The 21,543-nt window shown below is 46.4% G+C and overlaps 1 protein-coding gene across 1 annotated transcript in view; it reads left to right on the forward strand.

The window, feature by feature from the left end:
* Positions 1–885: 885 nt before the first annotated feature.
* Positions 886–21,543, forward strand: part of LTA4H (leukotriene A4 hydrolase) — a 126,140-nt gene continuing 105,482 nt past the window's right edge. The window contains exon 1 of the mRNA XM_082255438.1: positions 886–1,113. Coding sequence (XP_082111564.1) covers positions 967–1,113 — 147 coding nt within the window. The 5' untranslated portion in view covers positions 886–966. The remainder of the gene's footprint in view (positions 1,114–21,543) is intronic.

Genomic DNA, 21,543 nt, shown 5'->3' on the forward strand with positions numbered 1-21,543 from the left:
ATTAACACAAAGCAGCTGAAACTGATTAACAACCCCCTCAGCTACTTAACTGATCAGATCCAAATCCCAGGAGTTTAATTGACTTGATGCTCTACTTTGATTAAAAAGTGTTCCTTTAAAAAAAAAAAAAAAATTTGAGCAGTGTATATGCTTATAGGGATATATTTTTTTTACCAAAAATATATAGCAGAATACATATTTGCCTAAATTTAAAAAGAAATTCGAATTTTTACTTTTTTTATTGGCTATGTTTTATAGCAGAAAGATTGTTTTGGGGTTTTTTTTTTTAATCTTCAGTTTTTTTTTACAGGGCAGAAAATAAAAAAAACCCCAGAGGTTATCATATACCACCAAGAGAAAGCTCTATTTGTGGGGGGGGGGGGGGGGGGGGGGGTGTTATAAATTTAAATTGAATACAGCGCTGCATGACCGCACAATTTTCAGTCAAGGTAACGCAGTGCCAAAAAGCAACAAATGGCCTGGTTATGAAGGGGGGTAAATCTTCCAGAGGGGGCAAGTGGTTAATATTGGTAAGTTTTCACATGGCACCGTCCAGATAGCAGTACAGTGCAACTCTATGGTAGTCAATGGGAAGTCAGCTTTCAGCAGGTCAGTGTGTGTTCTATGGAAAGATTTCTGGAGGGTAGCCCATTGCTTGTTTATTATTACATGGATTGATGTTTAATAATTACAAACCAATGTTTCCATCTTTATTGTTACAACGTTTAAATTGCGGGTAATAAAACATATACATTGTAATCATTCTCTGAGAATTGTAAGTAACAGCTTTCACTTCACACACCGCATGACTGACACGGACACAGTGAGTCATCACCATAGGACTACATCTCCCATAAGGCCTCCCGCCTCGCCTGGTGCATGCAGGGATTGTTCTCTATACTAAACGTTATAGTTGTGTGACTGCCCTCAGTGTGCTGGGAGAGCTGACACGGATTTCTAGTAGTCATGTCCGACCCGAGCTCGTTCTGTGATGCGGAGAAGTTCATCACCCGTCATATAAACCTGCACCTGAATGTGGACTTCTGTAGAAAAGTCATCTCTGCCACCAGTGCCCTGACCGTCAGATGTCTCCAGGACTCCATCTGCAGCCTGGTAATACCTGTATACCTGCAGCTAGTTCTCTACATGTATTCCTCATCTCTACTACATACACCTACATCTGATCTCTGCTACATACACCTACATATATTCTAAATCTCTACTTCCATACACCTACATGTGTTCCTGATCTCTTCTTACATACACCAAGATCTATTCCTGATCTCCACCAACATCCACCTAGATCTATTCCTGATCTCTGCTACATACACCTAGATCTATTCCTCATCTCTGCTACATACACCTAGATCTATTCCTCATCTCTGCTACATACACCTACATCTGATCTCTGCTACATACACCTAGATCTATTCCTCATCTCTGCTACATACATCTAGATCTATTCCTCATCTCTGCTACATACACCTAGATCTATTCCTCATCTCTGCTACATACACCTAGATCTATTCCTCATCTCTGCTACATCCACCTAGATCTATTCCTCATCTCTGCTACATACACCTAGATCTATTCCTCATCTCTGCTACATACACCTAGATCTATTCCTCATCTCTGCTACATACACCTAGATCTATTCCTCATCTCTGCTACATACACCTAGATCTATTCCTCATCTCTGCTACATCCACCTAGATCTATTCCTCATCTCTGCTACATACACCTAGATCTATTCCTCATCTCTGCTACATACACCTAGATCTATTCCTCATCTCTGCTACATACACCTACATCTGATCTCTGCTACATACACCTACATCTATTCCTCATCTCTGCTACATCCACCTGGATCTATTCCTCATCTCTGCTACATCCACCTGGATCTATTCCTCATCTCTGCTACATCCACCTGGATCTATTCCTCATCTCTGCTACATCCACCTAGATCTATTCCTCATCTCTGCTACATCCACCTAGATCTATTCCTCATCTCTGCTACATCCACCTAGATCTATTCCTCATCTCTGCTACATCCACCTAGATCTATTCCTCATCTCTGCTACATCCACCTGGATCTATTCCTCATCTCTGCTACATCCACCTAGATCTATTCCTCATCTCTGCTACATACACCTACATCTGATCTCTGCTACATACACCTAGATCTATTCCTCATCTCTGCTACATACACCTACATCTGATCTCTGCTACATCCACCTGGATCTATTCCTCATCTCTGCTACATCCACCTGGATCTATTCCTCATCTCTGCTACATCCACCTGGATCTATTCCTCATCTCTGCTACATCCACCTGGATCTATTCCTCATCTCTGCTACATCCACCTGGATCTATTCCTCATCTCTGCTACATCCACCTGGATCTATTCCTCATCTCTGCTACATCCACCTGGATCTATTCCTCATCTCTGCTACATCCACCTGGATCTATTCCTCATCTCTGCTACATCCACCTAGATCTATTCCTGATCTCTGCTACATCCACCTAGATCTATTCCTGATCTCCGCTAACATCCACCTAGATCTATTCCTCATCTCCGCCAGATCTTGATCTGTTCAAATATTTGCACCCGTTTCTGATCTCTGTTCCCACACACGTCTGCCTTCCTCTGCCCCCAGATTTCTCCACCCCTTGCTGATCTCTGCACCTGCCTGTGTCTTCACCCCTTTCTGATCTCTGCTCCCAGATTTCTTCACCTCTTACTGATCTCTGTACCCACATATCTGCTTACCATAACATCCCTTTGGAACTATGTCTCCCTTTACCTGTAAATCTTTAGTTGCACAAGTGTTCATGTTAGGGTAATGCAAACAGATGGCACCTGCTTCTGCTGGGGCAAACATTTATTGGTTCAACTTTATATACCCAGCATGCTTCTTCAGGGCTGACGGGGCACTTCCTCATGAACATTGGTCATTGTTGGTTTGGTACCAAAATTTGTTTATAGGCACCCCAAGATATGTATTAATAGGTACTTTGTGCTTATAGAATTTAGCTTAAAATTTTACTTTACCTAAAATGTTGAACAGGTTCTCTTTTAATGGGTTAAAAACTGCTCCTTCAGTCAGTGTGTGGTTGCGCCTATGTGTATAAATAGTATATATATTTTTCATCATTGTTTTTTATATCCTTTTAGACACCCTGGTGGAAATTTTTTTTTTTTTCTTTTTTTTTCCCGGATTCAATTTCTATTTTGTAATGTGAGATTTAGCAAGAAATACTTCACTCTTACAGAGTTACAAAACAAGACATGTTTTGTTGAAATACTTCAGTTGGAGTAACATAGCGTGGATGATTCAATCTCACGTCAGCCATGTAACTGGGATCTAGAGCTTTATTTTCAGGGAGAAAGCGAAGTGTCGACATTGTGCAACATTAGTGAGCAGGAAGAAAAGCCACATATGAAATAGGAAAATCTGTTGGCATTCTACATAGATATACACAAAGAAATCATTCACACCTTCATAAGATTATTAAAGCCAATATTTTTTACAGAAGGCTCTACTGTACTACGCACTGATTAAGTGGAGGGCCAAAAATCCTAAAACAGCTTAAGTGAAAAAAAAAAAAACAAACTGTAAAATATTAGGCTGTTTGAATACTATACAGCAGGGGTTTTGGATATGCAGATGGCTGGTGGGGCAGAAAAAGATCTGGGTGGCTCCCCCCACTGTCCAGAAATGAAGGTTTAATCCTTGGATTTGTGGGGCATGTTATGGGCATGATTACCCTCTGGTATAAGAAGGCTCTGCTGTGCTATGCACTGGTTCTGTGGAGTTCTTTTTTTTTTTTTTTTTTCATTTTTATCATTACCTTGTGGATTACCCTTTCTATATACTATTTCAATTTTAAGTAGATTCTCCTGTTGCATTCTCCATAATATAAAATAACATGCTGACTTTTGGAGTATGATGTTATCTCTTTATAATGGCTGGGCCCAGCCGGCTTTGGAAACTGAGGTGAACTGATCTCACCACTGAAGTCCCCAAAAGCTATAGGAAACCATTCAGTGGTTCAGCTCGTAAGCATCCTAAAAATTGTAATCTTTTTTTGGGCAGACTAAGGCCAGCCATACACTGTTTGAGATTCAAGCTATTAATGGACAGGCTGAATGTACCAAATTGATCAATTTTAACTTTGGTACAACCAGCCCGCCAGATTCGCTTGTGATGATGGCAAGTGACTGCTATATCGCTAGCGATAATCACTGTCTTCTCCCAGCGAAGACTGCTACCCCGCATCCACGTCAGGAGAAGACAATTGTTCTGCAGGAGGGATTCCCCCCTGTCAGCACTGTCTGTATTGATGGGGGAATCATGCATATTATGTTGCAAGAAAAAAATGTGCACCGTCTATGGCCTGCCTTAATCCAACCAGAGCTTAAGGCCACATAGGGGCGATCCCACTTGGGGGGGGCGACCTCGGAGCGGCCGCCACGGACTTCATAACATTGAAGTCTATGGCGGTCGCCTCCGGGTCGCCCTAAAGAAGCTCCGGACCCTTTTTCTAAGTCGGAGCGACTTGTGTCGCTCCTATTAGAACGGGTCCGCAGCTTCCCTATGGAAGGCGACCTGTGAGGGGACCAGGTCGCCTTAGTGTGAACGGGGACTTGGCACATCTGAGTTTTTTCTTTTAAGGACCGGTTGGTCTTTTGTTTTGCTACTGCATTTTTTGATTGAATAAAACCTGCTATGGCAGAGTTTAGTTGAAAAATGACTAACAAATGTCTGATTGTACACAACAATGTTACCTATGCTAGGGATGTAATGCTGTGTTGTAACCCCAGCAGCTGCTTGAAATGTGCTCCCCACTTAGGGCCCTCTCGTTTTTTTTGCTTGGTAGAAAAAGGTTTCCCCTTCGGCCTCATGTACACTGCTGCTGATATGCTGATAAACGGAAGATAAACGGATAAATCGTTTATAGTCTTTTAGAGGCAGTTGAGTTTAGTGGCTTTTTTTTTTTTTTTTTTTTTTAAACGATCAGACGGAAGTTTTATTGACATTTGAAACGCAAAATACTTGTAACAGCGTGCAAACGCGTCTCAACGCGGTAACTTGTGTTTTTATAAGCATTTTGTTTATCGGTGTTTTTAATGGGGATACATTTCTGAATATTTTACAATGTAAAAATGCTTCTAAACACTCAAACGCGGCGCGTTTTTAACCGTCTGTTACTAGCTGTCAAGTTTCAGCGTTCAGGAGAGGTTTCCAAACGTCCTGTGTGAATGAAGCCTTAAAGGATAAGTTCACTTTTTGGAAAAAAATAATAGATGCACCTGCAAAAAAATGTGCATTTATATTTGAAGCCGGTAAGCATCGCCCCAGCGATCAGTAGATCGCTAGGGCCATGCAGGTCTCCAGCAGATCTGCCAGTGTATCTGCTTGCCCGTTGATCCTGTACGGGTAAGCAGATACAATCTGACAGGAAGCATGAATGAACTATCATTGAAAACTACCATCTGACAGCTGCAAAGGCTGCAGAACCTTGATGTTTTTGCATGCACAGAGTGCTGTCAGTGACACGGCTTGGGGGGTGGGGCCCCCCTCTTGGTCACGTTTTTTTTTTTTTTAAATTGTGACCGCTAGCAGGAGGGAGTTAGAAGAACCCCCACTAGCTGTCACAGCAGGGATTAGGGAGGTGCAGGGGCCGATCCATTCCATTCGTAACATGTTGCACCCTGAATATGTGTACTGAAATCGTGGGCAAAATTGCGCAATTCTACCAGCACAGCAAAATGTGGGATGTATTTGTGATGTCATTACTTTTTAATGGCACCCCAAATGCTGTGTGATTTTTATTTTTTTTTTTGCAGCAATTGTCCTGCGACAAAATGCACGAAAATTACCAAGCACTCTTGGCTCTGTGCCAGCATTTTTTTTGGAGCAGAGGGAGGCCTATTCAAATAAATGGTGCTGCTTCAAGAACGTGTTTTAAAAAAAAAAAAAAGTGGCGTATCAGGTGTCGCTGCAGTGCGCTTAGGACCCTTTCACACAGATAAGTTTTTCTTGCATTTTTACCTTGCAAGAAAAAGGTTTCCCTTTAAATCCTATGGGACTCTTCACACCACTGCACTACGTGTGCAGTGCATTTTAAAAAGTCCTGCATGCTGCACCTTTGGTGCAGTTTTGAAGGTGTGTCCGTTTTTCACAGGTGCAGGCAACCCAAAAACGCTCCAGAAACGCATCCAAAACACAGCAAAATCGTGGCAAAACGCACATGTGTTTTTACGGTGATTTTGCAACAGATCAGTGTGAAAGTGTGAACAGGGTCTTAATCCTATGGAGAGCTTCACACCACTGCGCTGTGGTTGTGATGCTTTTTGAAAGGTCCTGCGTGCTGCATTTTTGGTGCGATTTTTTTTTTTTTTTTTTTTTTTTTCCCCCCAAAACCTTACCAAGAAGGCAGCTCCCCATTTGAAATGAATGGAAAATGCTAGAGATGCGGCCACGAAAACCCATGCCATTTTACTGTGCTTATGGTGTGTTTTTCATAGGTCATGTGACTCAAAAACACATCAAATATGTAACAGGGGTGTGTTATTGATGCATTTTTGCAGCGTTTTCAATGCATTTCAACAGGGAGGTGCGTGGTTTTTTAACGGATTTTTAACACCACCACAACAGAAGTGCAAGGGACCAGTGTGAAAGTATACATAGAACTTTTAAAAGGATGCATTTTTCTTGGGCTGAAAATGCTGATAATGGCTGACAATAAATTCATATTCATTTAAATTCCTGATCTTAATTAAAATGATCTTCATTAAAAAGTCGAATATAAGGCAAATATAATTACATCGCTCAAAAAAATTAAAGGAACACTTTAAAAATATATGTAGCAATATTTCCAGGCCTGGGGCCTGAGGTGGGTCTGCCATCAGTACCGGTAACCCTTCCAACACATTTAAGTTGGGAACCCAGGTGTGAGAACTTGTTTTATTGTATTTTGGGGATGGGAGAAGGGAATGAGTGGGATACTCCTCTGGCTCTTCTAGGCTTAACTGGGACTTTGTACAAAAATGCTCACAATTGCTGTCTTGGCGCCAGCTGAAAGCCGACCAGCGCTTCCTTACACTTCAAATGCTGCTTGACTGAATTCATTTTGAAACCTCGACTTTAACTTGTTAGCTCAGAAGCTCCAGGACTGTAGAGCTCTTGACTCCTGATACTCGATCAAAAGTCACTGAACAGCTCCCTCCAACCCTTCACTGGCTGAGGTAGCTCCTTGTCACTACTTGTGCTGCTGCAACTCTTAACCACTTTAGCCCCGGAAGATTTGGCTGCTCAAAGACCAGGCCCTATTTTGCGATTCGGCACTGCGTGACTTTAACAGACAATTGCGCAGTTGTGCGACCCTGTACCCAAACGAAATTGACATCCTTTTTTCTCTTACGTCCTCCGACAGTCGCCGCCTCTTCATATTCGTCACATATGGGGGTATTAGACTTTGCTCCGAAGGAGTAGCTAGGCAACAGAATATGTTAACAATAAAGCTTTTAACATATCCCACCCTCAAGGGGTGGTCCCCTCAGTCAATACCCTCCTACTTCCTGCAACCATATCTCAGTTTTAATGTCTAGCTTGTCAGGAGTGGCTGGCTTTTTCTGTGCTGGGGCTTTCTGCCCCAGACTCTTTCTTCTTTTTAAAATTTTGTTTGAGTTTTCTCTCTACCTTTTACTTAGCTGTTATTTTTGTCAGCATTAGTTAGTTCTTCGGATGAAGAGGATCACGCAGACTGGGTCTCGGGCTGATCCCCCTGATCGCAGGTCGTGGGTCAGTGGCTTCCCAGTCTGCCATCGAGCGTTCAGCCAGGTAACGCTCCTGGCACAGTGAACGACCCATCCCTGTTCGGTGCAGGGATGATTGGTGAGGTGGCTACCTCACTGGACGCTGTGCGGTTTCTTAACCCCCATTTTGTGCGTCTTGAATGCGACTCTCCCTGCCTCATGTGCAGCGGCTTGTTCGCCTGTGCGGGTCCCCCACGCCATGTGAGGTAAGTGTATTTATGTGGGGACCTGTCTGTCTGGGGGGGTGTCAGTCTGGGACTGTGTAACCTGCCTTTAATCACACTGCTTGTCTCCCTATCTCTCGGCTGCATGCTGTGGGCTGCAAGGGGGGGGGGGGGGGGGAGATGTGTGACACTGTCTGTGTCAGGCTGATCAGTGTGTGAAGCTGTGTGCTGTGGGGCATGTTTTTTGGCATGTTTGGGCACTATACAGCGATCGCTGCGGCGATCTGACATGTATTCTGATACTGGAATGTAATGTGTGTTTTTCACTGCACTGTGGAGCGGCGGTTTCGGCCTTTTTGCCTACACCCGCTCCGGCCGCATGTTTTACATGCATGGCGGCCATTTTCTTGTAGCCTCCATAGGCTTACATAGAGCGCCCTGGCAGCATCACTTCCTCTTTCCAGGAACACCGATCGAGGCAGCAGCAGCGGCGAGGGTCTCCTCAGGTTTTACCCTTCTGTTCTTGCTATCCATTGCCTGTGTTCAGTTTGCATATTCCCTGTGGGGGTCTTATTGTGCTTGAGTGTGGTGCGGTGGGCTGCGCTTGCCGCGCTTGCTTGAAAGGGGCAGTTAACCCTTTGTTGTCTGGCATTACAGGGGCAATGGATTCTCAGGAGGGAAAATTTCCTACAGCCTTGGTGGAAAGCCAGGGGACCGCTGTCTCCCCCCCCAGGGGGGGATTTGGCCACTATTGTGGCTGGCCTTGCTGCTCAGGTGCAGATGCTGGTGGCTGCTCAATCTACTAAAAGGCCCAGAGTTGCTCTTTCCTCTGATTCTGAGGGTGAAGGTGATAGGGCTGTTATGGCGGGGGCCTCCTTATCGGGGTCCCGCTCCTCTCTTGATCTAATAGGGTCTGAGGTGGAGGCTGAAGTTGAGGGGGTTGATAATTCTCCCCCTGGCTCGCCTGAAGAGCTTGCAATCATGGATGAGTTGATTGCTTCCATAAAGCAAACGCTGCGTTTGCAGGATGAGGTGTGTCCCCCCGCCGCTTTGGCGGCTTATGGGACGCAGAGAAAACGCAGGACGCCGCAGGTTTTTCCCTGCAATGATGATTTTCAGCGCGCTGTCAAGGAACAATGGCGCAATCTACGCAAACCTTTTGCTGTACCAAGTAGATTCAAGCTGCGTTATCCTTTCTCGCCTTCCACTGATGAAAGGTGGTGTGTGCCACCCCCAGTGGATCACGCAATTGCGGTTTTAAACAAAGCCACTGCGATTCCGGCAGAGGATTCCCCTGTGTTCCGTGACGCCACGGATAGGAGACTAGAGTCTCTTGCCCGTCATACTTATTCTGTTACGGGTTCTATGCTTAAGGCTCTGTTTGCTTCTCTCATGGCGGCCCAGGCGATCGCAAGTTGGACGCAGATGCTTAGGCGCGTCCTAGTGGCCGATTCGGCCTCACCAGCGACCCTGGATATGGTGGATCAAATCCACCAGGGTGTCATGTATCTGTGTGATGCGGACCTGGACCTGGTTCCGTTGGCTGCACGTGTGCACAGTGTGGCGGTGTTGTCTCGCCGCCTGATTTGGTTGAAATGTTGGTCGGTGGACCAGTCTTCACGTAAGACCTTAGCCAATCTGCCTTATGATGGGTCTCGCCTTTTTGGGGAGTCCCTGGATGTGTTGATTAAGGGGATCACCGGGGGTAAGAGCACTCTCTTGCCCCATTTCCCCAAAGCTAAGGGGGCTTCTGGGAAGAAGCATGCTAATTTTCGGCCCCCTCAGGGGTCCTTTCGTGCCTTTCGGCCGCACTACAAGGGCGAGCCGTTCAAAGGTCAAGGCTCTCAGAAGAAGCCCTGGTCTGGTAAACAGAAGTCCGGCCAATCCGGATCTGCAGCCCATAACAGTGCGGCCTGAAGGGGCGCCCTCACCCAGTTTTGGGGTGGGGGACGCTTGCTCGGTTTTCTTCAGCCCTGGTTGGCCCGTGTGCGGGACAGATGGGTTCAGGAAATCGTTCGATCTGGTTACAAGATCGAGTTTCTCTCTCGGCCGGAGAGCAGATTTTTTTCCCTCAAATCTTCAACTGTCTCAAGAGCGTTTGCGGGACCTGCACCTGGCGGTGCGGGACCTGAGGGCTCAGGGAGTGGTGGTTCCGGTGCCTCATCGGGACAGATTTCGGGGGTTTTATTCCAATCTGTTCACCGTGCCCAGGAAGGAGGGCAAGGTTCGTCCAATTCTGGACTTGAAGGCTCTGAACCGCTCTGTGCGGGTTCGCAAGTTCCGCATGGAATCCCTGCGGTCGGTGGTGGCTGCCCTGGTTCTGGGGGAATTCATGGCCTCCATCGATTTGAAGGATGCGTACCTTCACATCCCCATTTTCGAAGGTCACCAGAGGTACCTTCGATTCGCCATTGCGGAGGATCACTACCAGTTCGTGGCGTTGCCTTTTGGTCTCGCCTCGGCTCCGCGGGTCTTCACCAAGGTGCTTGCACCGGTTCTGGCATTGTTGAGGGCCCAGGGCATTTCTGTCCTGGGGTATCTAGACGACATCCTGGTTCGGTCTACGACCAGCCAGGGTCTGGAGGAGGACCTGTCTGTCACGATGCAAACTCTACAGGAGTTTGGTTGGACGATAAATTTTCCAAAGTCGACGCTGAGTCCGTCGGTTCGTCTTCCCTACCTGGGAATGATTCTGGACTCGGTACAAGCCGGAAGACAAACTCAGAACTCTTCAGGAGGAAGTCAGGTCCCTCGGGGACGTTCCGCACTCGTCTTTAAGGACGTGCATGAGATGTCTGGGATTGATGGTCTCGGCCTTCGAGGCGATTCCCTTCGCCCAGTTCCACACGCGGGGTCTCCAAGCGGAGATCCTGTCCAAGTGGGACGGGCGACCTCAATCTCTGGATCTTCAGATCTCGTTGAGTCATCGCACCAGAAGAGACCTTCTGTGGTGGCTCCAGTCCCCGATGGTGTCCGGGGGCAAGTCGTTTCGTCCTATCTCGTGGACGGTGATCACCACGGATGCCAGCCTGTCGGGCTGGGGTGGTGTTCTGGGCGTTCTGTCTGCCCAGGGGACTTGGTCGGAGGGAGAGTCTTCCCTTCCGATCAACATTCTGGAATTACGTGCGATAAATCTCTGTCTTCATCGCTGGACGGACCGACTGCAGGGCTGCCCGGTTCGGGTGCAGACGGACAATGCCACGGCGGTGGCCTACATCAACCACCAAGGGGGCACCAGGAGTGCCCGGGCGGCTCGAGAAGTGGCCGACATTCTGTCTTGGGCCGAGACTCATGTCCCGGCGATAACGGCAGTTCACATTCCGGGGGTGGAGAACTGGCAGGCGGACTATCTGAGTCGCCAGACCCTGGATCAGGGGGAATGGTCTCTTCACCCGGCTGTCTTCCAGATGTTGTGCGCGAAGTGGGGTCTTCCAGATGTGGACCTGTTCGCGTCTCGTCTCAACAACAAGGTGAGAAGGTTCGTGGCAAGGACGCGCGACCCTCGGGCAGACGCGTCAGACGCGTTAGTGGCCCCGTGGCATCAGTACAGGCTGATGTACGCGTTCCCACCGATTCAGTTGCTGTCCAGGTTCCTTCGCAGGTTACTCTCGGAACGCAGCACGGTGATTCTTGTGGCACCGGACTGGCCTTGCCGGTCCTGGTACGCAGACCTCGTGAATCTGGCGGTCGACGCCCCTTGGCGTCTACCTCTTTGAGACGATCTACTGTCTCAGGGACCGATTTACCATCCTGCTTTACAGTCGCTGGCTTTGACGGCCTGGCTGTTGAGACAGAGGTCCTGAAGGAGAAGGGTCTCTCTCCAGAGGTCATTCTTACTTTGATCAACGCGAGGAAGTCTTCCTCGGGGAAGGTTTATTACCGTACTTGGAAGGCCTATTTTGCCTGGTGTGAGTCCAGGGGGTTTTCACCCCGCACGTACTCGGTTTCCCGTGTGCTGTCTTTTCTTCAGACGGGTGTTGATCAGCGTTTGGCGCTGGCTACGATAAAGGGTCAGGTGTCTGCGCTGGCCGTTCTGTTTCAACGTCCCGTGGCTTCCAACTCCTTAGTTGGCACTTTTATTCAGGGTGTGCGGCATCTGGTTCCTCCTAGGAGGGATCCTTTGCCCCCTTGGGACTTGAATCTCGTTCTATCTGTGTTACAACGTGCTCCTTTTGAACGGATCAGGGAGATCTCGTTGTCTATGTTGTCCAAAAAGGTCGCCTTTTTGGTGGCGATCACTTCGGCTCGCAGAGTGTCGGAGCTGGCGGCTTTGTCCTGCAAGTCTCCGTACCTGGTTATTCATTTGGATAAGGTGGTCTTGCGACCTATTCCTTCTTTTCTTCCGAAACGTGTTTCGGAATTCCATCTTAATGAGGATATTGTCTTGCCTTCGCTGTGCGCGAAGCCTAAACATCCAAAGGAGGTGAGATTGTATTCTCTGGATGTTGTTCGGGCGATAAGGGTTTACCTTAAATCGACTGAGTCTTTTCGTAAGACTGACTCCTTGTTTGTTCTTCCAGAGGGTCCTCGGAAGGGCATGGCGGCTTCGGCCTCTACCATCGCCAAATGGATCAGGCAGACCATTGAACAGGCCTATGCTTTGCAGGGTAAGGCTCCTCCTGTCCCTGTGAAGGCGCACTCTACTAGATATTTGAGTACGTCTTGGGCCTGTCGTCATGGGGCTTCTGTAGCCCAGGTGTGTAAGGCGGCGACCTGGTCGACCGTGCACACTTTCACAAAATTCTACAAAGTAGATGTTCAGGCATCGGCGGATGCTTCCTTTGGCCGCAAGGTTCTTAGTGCGGCTGTTCCATAGGGTCCCTTGTTGGGGACTCCTGGCTGTTGGGATAGTTTTTTGTATCCCCTGGTTTTTTGTCTTTTCCTGGGTTGTTGCTCCTGTTGAGCACTTATTTTTTGCTGTTGCCCAGCTGGTTTCCTTCCTTTGGTAAGGTTCCTTTCTTTGATGCGGAGACTGCGTTGCCTTTTCGGCGCGGATGCGTTTCCCACCCCTCATGTTTGCACTGCTTTGGGACGTCCCCATATGTGACGAATATGAAGAGGCGGCGACTGTCGGAGGACGTAAGAGAAAACGGAATTTTTGTAAAATCTTACCTGTAAAATTCCTTTCTCTGAGTCCTCCGACAGTCGCCGCCCCCGCCCCTCTTTTGGGGTTTGGTTGTATACTCTACTGCTATTCCACTAAAACTGAGATATGGTTGCAGGAAGTAGGAGGGTATTGACTGAGGGGACCACCCCTTGAGGGTGGGATATGTTAAAAGCTTTATTGTTAACATATTCTGTTGCCTAGCTACTCCTTCGGAGCAAAGTCTAATACCCCCATATGTGACGAATATGAAGAGGCGGCGACTGTCGGAGGACTCAGAGAAAGGAATTTTACAGGTAAGATTTTACAAAAATTCCGTTTTTCCCACACACAGAGCTTTCTTTTGGTGGAATTTGATCACCTGTGCGATTTTTCTATTTTTTTTGCGCTATAAACAAAAAAAGAGCGACAATTTTGAAAAAATAACAATATATTTTTTTTTTTTTTTTTTATATGAAATTCTCAAAAAAAAAAAAAATGTAAAAATCAAAATTTAACATTTTAGGCCAATTTGTTTTCTGCTACATATTTTTGGTAAAAAAAAAATTGCAATAAGCGATAATTAATAATAATTTTGATTGGTTTGCGCAAAAAATACTGCGTTTACTAGCTATGGGAAAGATTTATGTCATTTTTATTTTTTTTTTTTTTTATTTTACCGAGTAATGGCGACGATCTGCTTTTTTGTTTTTTGCGGGACTGTGACATTGCGGCGGACAGATCGGACCCCTGACTGACATTTTTGATACTTTTGGGGGTACCAGTGACATTACTACAGTAATCAGTGCTATAAATATGCACTGTTACTATCAAAATGACACTGGCAGGGAAGGGGTTAACTTTATTGGTGATCAAGGGGTTAGGTGTGATTCTAACTGCCAGGGGGCGTGGCTTGTTAGATCATCACAGAGACATACGATATTGCATAGCCTCTGTGATGATCTAAGGGAGAATGACAGATGGCTGTGTTTACATCAGCCGTCTGTCTTTCTCCCTCTGCTGGCGGCTGAGCGAGCGATGTACGCATACGTCGCTTTCCCCATAGCGGCAGAGTGCCGAAGTATGTGGGCGGGGGTAAAGTGGTTAACTACACACTGTACACTGACTCTTCAGGGCCCAACCACGGGTAGCCCCTTTACACTTCAGGGTCCTCTGACTAGTTACCCCCTTTACACTAGCTGACTCCTGCATCCCTAGAACCTTCTCCGGAGTGGTCCTCTCTGACACTAGGCAGACCCCTAGGGGCAGTCCACAGTACTCACGACCTTTGTAGGCTTTCCTGGAACTGGACCCTTCTCTCTCTGCTGGTTCTCGGCACACTGGATCCCCTCTGCAGCTCAGCTCTGCATTCTTTGGATTCTCAGGCTGCCACCTGAGACACCCGCTTCCTCTGACAGAAGTAGAGACAGCCGTACTCTCCCTCCTGGGACTCTGCTTCCTGCCAAAGACTCTGTGTCATGGGTTCCCTCAGAACTTATACCCACTCCCAGAATCCTCTGCGGCAGAATCTGCCTTCTGGGGTAGATACAGGCCTGAGTGTGTCTCTGATTGGGTTTCCTCCACTGTTCAATGAGAATCCTCTCATGGAGCCAGTGGGGAGACTCCCCTCTCAGCAGACACACCTGGGAGACATGACAGCCAGCTGAAATCATGGCCCTGCTGTTAGGCAGCCAAGCCCCACTATACTTTTACCTAGCACTTACCTGTAGGGTGCTACAAATACATTTGATCTGAAATGAGAAAAATATCATGCTGGATATCTACACTAACATGGGCTGGGTAATGTGTTAGGAACTAAAGGATGACACATCGTTTGATGGAAACAAAAAAAAAAAACAACCTACAGAGGGATGAATTCAGACACCCCGAAAATCAAAGTGACAAAAATGATGCAGCAGGCTAATCCATTTTACTGAATTATGATTGCAGCATTTCAAAATGGTACTCAGTAGTGTGTATGGCCCCCACGTGCTTGTATGCATGCCTGACAACGTCGGGGCATGCTCCTAATGAGACCACGGATGGTGTCCTGGGGTATTTCCTCCCAGATCTGGACCAGGGCATCACTGAGCTCCTGAACAGGCTAATGTGCAACCTGGCAGCATTGGATGGACCCGAAACATAATGTCCTAGAGGTGTTCTATTGGATTTAGGTCAGACGACCATGGGGGCCATTCAATGGTATCAATTCCTTCATCCTCCAGGAACTGGTTGTATACTCTCGCCACATGAGGCCAATCATTGTCATGCACCAGGGGGAACCCGGGACCCACTGCACCAACGTAGGGTCTGACAGTGGGTCCAAGGATTTCATCCCAATACCTAATGGTTGTCAGGGTTCCATTATCTAGCCTAGAGCGGTCTGTGCGTCCCTCCACAGATATGCCTCCCCAGACCATCACTGACCCACCACCAAACGGGTCATGCTGAATGTTACAGGCAGCATGATGTTTTCCAAGGCTTTTCCAGACACGTATTGATGTGCCATCCTGGAGGTGTTGGAATGCCTGTGCAACCTTGATAGGGTCCAAGTATTGCCTCATGCTACCAGTAGTGACACTGACCCTAGCCAAATGCAAAACTAGTGAAAAACAGTCAGAAAAGATGAGTAGGGGGAAAAAAATGTCAGTGGCCATCACCTGTAAAACCATTTCTGTTTTGGAGGTCATCCCATTGTTGCCCATCTAGTGCATCTGTTTATTTCATTAACAACCCCCTCTGCTAGTTAACTGACCAGATCCGTATCCCAGGAGTTTACTTGATGCTATACTCCGATTTAAAAACATTTTTTAAACGGTGTATTTTTTTTAAAACTGTCATTTTTGGTTTGGTTTACGGGCCACGCGCATCCTGCATTTTTGGTTTTCGGCACCAACATTTCCATTCGCTGCACCTCTAGAAAATGTGGCAAAAAATGCATCGAGTTTTGTGTTTTTGATTCACAGGTGCAGACAACCAGAAAACGCACCGGAAACACATTGGAAGTGCATCTAAAATGCAGCAAAACGCATATGCGTTTTTGCGGCAATTTTACTACAGAACAGTGTGAAAATAATAAAGTGAAAAAATGAGAATCGGCGCTAATTTGAAATGAATAAAAAGTGAAACAAATGTGTAGGTACTCCTATCAAACAATTATGTATTCCCATATATAAATAGCATGTAAAGCTTTTCAATATCTTCCCCAACAATATGACAAGGATTTACAAGGGAATATAATGTGCTCTTACAGTGAGGGGGAAAAGTATTTGAACCCCTGCTGGTTTTGTATGTTTACCCACTGACAAAGAAATGCTCAGTCTATAATTTTAATGGTAGGTTTATATTACAGTGAGAGACAGAATAACAACAAAATCCCGAAAAATGCATTTAAAAAAATGTTAAATTGATTTGCATTTTAATGAGTGAAATAAGTATTCGACCCCCTTCACAAAACATGACTTGGTGGCAAAACCCTTGTTGGCAATCACAGAGGTCAAGCGTGTGTGTGTGTGTGTTGTTTTTTTTTTTTTGTTTTTTTTTATGCATTAGGATAAAAAACCTTCTGTGTGCAGCAGCCCCCAAATACTTACCTGAGCCCATCTTTATCCGGTGATGTTGCAGGAATGTCTAAGCTGACTGAGACTCCCCTCCTCATTGGCTGAGACAGCAACGGGTGCGATTGGCTCCCACTGCTGCCAATCGAAATCATTCAGCCAATCATGAGTGAGAGGGGGCAGGGCCGGGTTGTAGCTCCATGTCTGAATGGACAAAGGAAGCTGTAACTCGACTCGGCTGCCCCCATAGTAAGCTGCTTGCTTTGGGGCACTCAACAGGAGGGAGGGGCCAGGAGAGCCGAAGAGGAGGATCCAGGCTGCTCTGTGCAAAACCAACTGCATAGAGCAGGTAAGTATAACATGTTTGTTATTTCAATACAAAAATTAGACTTTACAATCACTTTAAGGTTTTAAGGCTAACATTTGGTAGCTCGAACCTTTAGCTCCCTCCACATATTTTCTATTAGATTAAGGTCTGGAGACTGGCTAGGCAATTCCAGAACCTTAATGTGCTTCTTCTTGAGCCAGGCCTTTGTTGCTTTGGCTGTGTGTTTTGGGTCATTGTCATGCTGGAATACCCATCCACAACCCTTTTTAATGCTCTGGCTGAGGAAAGGAGGTTCTAGCCCAAGATTTTACGGTACATGGCCCCGTCCATCATCCCTTTAATGCGGTGAAGTTTTCCTGTCCCCATAGCAGAAAAACACTCCCAAAGCATAATGTTTCCACCTCCATGTTTGATGGTAGAGACAGTGTACTTGGGGTCATAGGCAGCTATCCTCCTGCTCCAAACATGGTGAGTTGAGATGATGCCAAAGAGCTCTATTTTGGTCTCATCTGGCCACAACACTAGTAGTCACTTTGGCTGGGGGGCTCATGGAACCCAGATTACTTTAGAGAGGTCAGGAAACTCCTTGTCCAGCTTCCCCAGCCCCTCTTATGTGTAAGTCGCCCTGTGTCTATTAAGGGCACAGGGTGACCATGAACCCCAGTCTGGTCTGCACTAATCAGACTCACTGTACAACCACACCGGACTCAGCATTTCGTGTTACCCCGGTTATCCTGGGTTCTATATGTGTGGTTTGTGTTGAAAGAGTGAAAGGCCTCTTTCACTTTGAACAATATCTCTCAGGAAATATATAAAGATAAACAATTTGACTTTTCATATTGCTAGAATTTTGCAGGAGTGTCTCATAAACCCTTGCTAGATAGTGAGGTGTGGTGGGGTTTGATATTAAGTACCTGTATCCCATTGTTCTATTGTTTCTGTCTGCCTTAAGATCAACCTATTATGGGATGTATATGTGTATGTGGATTGGCTGCTAAGGGGGAGGAGGGTTGTCCCAAAGTGTATTTCTTTTTGTGGCTGTGTTTGAATAAACAGTTTAATTCTGGTTGACTCCAAAACTTGTACTGTCGAGTTCTTTGGGTAACTATAGCCAGATTCACGGATCCCATGTTCCAGAGCTTAGGAAGCAGATTCTTGGCGGAGATACCCAGTCGGGTGTCCGGAGTCCGTCAAAAACACTTTCACCCAGTTCTCTTCTGAACCATTCAGATGTTTATTAGCAAACTTCAGATGTGCCTGTACATGTGCTTTCTTGAGCAGGGGGTCTTTTCAGGCACTGCAGAATTTCAGTCCTTCAAAGCTTATTGTGTTACCAATTGTTTTCTTTGTGACTATGGTCCCAGCTGCCTTGAGTTCATTGACAAGATCCTCCCGTGTAGTTCTGGGCTGATTCCTCACCATTCCTATGATCATTGAAATGCCACAAGGTGAGACCTTGCATGGAGCCCCAGACCGAGGGAGATTGACAGTTATTTTGTGTTTCTTCCTTTTGCGAATAATCGCACCAACTGTTGTCATCCTCTCACCAAGCTGCTTGGCGATTAGTCTTGTAGCCCATTCCAGCCTTGTGTAGGTCCACAATCTTGTCCCTGCCTTCCTTGGACAGCTCTTTGGTGTTGGCCATGATGGAGAGATTAGAATCTGATTGATTCAGTGGACAGGTGCCTTTTATTCACTCACTGTTAAAAAAAGAAAAAAAAGAAACTACCATTAAAATTATAGACTGATCATTTCTTTGTCAGTGGGCAAACGTGTAAAATCGGCAGGGGATCAAATACTTTTTTTGTATACTCCACATATAAAATATACACATATAAAATAGTGCTATAACTTTTAAAGTATCCCTGCAGTTGTGAATAAGTTCACACTTCTACTATGTAAAACACCAAATAAATAAATCTGTGCTCCAACACTGATACAAGTGTGACACTTCACTCCACCATTACCCTTCAGGGCCACTTAAGCCATAGTTGTGGTAATGTTACGTGTTGCCCTCAATCTGTAAGAATGCAATAATCATCAATAAAATGGGTCTTCATTTGTTGCTCATGTTCATGAGGTAAGTCCAGGGAGTTATCATTGGGCAGGGTAGGTTTATGTCTGTAGGCACTACTCCAGCAGGGGCTCATGAATCTACATTTGGATAGCTGGATACCAGTCAAAGTGTACAAGTCTCCTATGAAGTGTGCAACAGCCAGCCACTTGTAACAGAGAGATTACAGGACAAGTTGGATCTATTCACATAGTGCTGAGGGGAAAAGACTAACTCCGTTTTGTACAAGGAGATTTGCACTGATTGGCACCACTCAGTGGGTGTAGCTTTATAGTGCTGATCAGCCTACCAGTCACATACCCCCTGCTGTCACCCTGCACTTTCTGTATTCACCATGTTCCACCAGCATCAACTTCTACCCTATCATCATGCTCTTCCTACTTTTGTATAACCCCTCCACACTTATCGCTCTGCACCCCTCAATTTCAGATTCTCTCACCTTTGTTGCCCAATCACCAATGCTCCCACCCTATTCTCTACCCCCTCACCACCTGCCTGGTACAACCCCCACACTTACTGACTGTACTAATGGAGCTCCTTCTCAGCTGGTGACCTGACGTTTTTCCTTGAACCTAATGCTGTTAGAAACCACAGGGCCCCATACAGACAAGCTGATATGGGGCTCCATACAGCCAATGCTTCAGTTATGAATGAACACAGTTAGCGATTGATGCTGATCACTCATTGTGTTTATTCAGGAAAGGGGCTGGTAAATGACATTCACCTAACCCTTCCCCCCCACTCTTAGTCCTGAAGGATCCTATTGTGTGCTTGCAGCTGCCAATGGGAAGAAGAGGAAGGAAGCCAGCAGCGCTGCAGAGGCAGAGGGGCGGGGGGTGGAGTGGGTCACACAGGGGGGCCTGGGCAGCAGGGGAAAATGTCTGGTGCACGGGGGGGGGGGAACAACAATTACTATAACGGATCCTTTGTATGGCTCCTCCTGCTGCAGCTGAAACCAACAGAAAGGAGATGAAGCCAGCCTTTATCTGCGGCAGAGAGAGCTATACAGGAGATTGGTTCCAGTAATTAATCACCCTGCCTGCCCACATCCAATTTACCCTGCTGGCTCTGGCCCCGTGCAGAAGGACCAAGGTCCAACATAGCCTGGTGCTCCACCTGGTGGTCCATAACCTGGGTCACCGGGAAAAGCTCCATATCCTGCGCCTTGACCTGGGGCTCCATATCCAGGACCTTGTGGGGGATAGGAAGGCCTCCCACCAGGATAGCCACCAGCAGCAGGGTCTCCTCCAGCTGCTGGTGGGCATGCTCCTCCACCAGCAGGTGAATATGGCCCACCAGGAAATCCTTGTTGGCCTCCAGGAGCATATGCAGGGTCACCAGTTGGGTAGCTTGGGTATCCAGGGAACCCTGATGGCTGCTGATAATGGGTATGCCATTCTCGTAAGTCGGTCATAGGTCACATGGCAATCCTGAGGAGGCACAGAGGAGCCAACAACAAATACTCCCTGAGGGGGCAACTAGGGTAGCAGCTTTGTGTTCTAGTGGACTTGAACTACCTTTTTTGTGTTTTAAACTCGACGTGCACTGCCTTGGTGTTGAAATTGACTTGCAGGTGTAACTGCAAGTTGTTTTCAGTATTAGCAGCAAACTATGTTGTAAATTTTGGATTTAAAATAGGTGTTGTAATATTTACTGTAAACTGTAAACCCTGCAGTCCTGTGTTTATCCAGTAAGGTGAAACTGGTGGATTGGGTAGCAATGTATGTGTTATTACATTTACCTTCTTAACCCCAATTCTCAGATCCACCATTTGAATGTCTTTTTATCCAAAGTTTTTTTGTTTTTTGTGCAATGGGAAAATGTGTGATCTATACTCTACCCACTCAGACTAGCTGTAGATGGTGGACGATGTTTGCCAGATTTGCCAGAAGGTTTTCTGTTTAATGTGGTTGTAAACCTCAGACATGAAATATGAACAAACCATATCCATCTATAGCAGGGTTTCTCAACCAGGGTTCAATAGAACCCTAAGGTTCCTCCAGAGGTTTCTAGGGGTTCCAATGAGCAATTTCTGTCTCTCAGATAAGTTCCCAATGACACCATAAATCTTTTAGCTGTCTAAAAGGAGGTCATTCTTCCCAATGTCCACAAATGGAAGGAGCATTCTACCCTGACCTTCACACTAACGTATCATGAAATGAAGATTATAATCGTTCTTAGCAGGGATTCCCTTAGACCGGAAAATTATTTCAAAGGTTTCTCTGTGTTGAGAGAGACTGCTCTATAGTGTGTACTTGTCTCAATCCAGGGCACTAAGTGTCACTTTTGTCTGCTGCTGTGTTCCTTTGCTATCAGATTGAAGTTTTCCTGACACCAAGAGAAAAATGGTGATGAGGAGGAAGGTCCAGCTGATTGACAGCCTCAGCTCTGTTCCTGAGTGCTGTGTGAAGAGGGGTGTGTCCCTTCTCTCCAATCAGCTCTCGGAGCTCTCCAATCAGCTCTCGGAGCTCTCCAATCAGCTCTCGGAGCTCTCCAATCAGCTCTCGGAGCTCTC

Source organism: Pelophylax lessonae (genome assembly GCF_965119305.1).
Source record: "Pelophylax lessonae genome assembly, chromosome: 4".
Taxonomy (NCBI): Eukaryota; Metazoa; Chordata; class Amphibia; order Anura; family Ranidae; genus Pelophylax; species Pelophylax lessonae.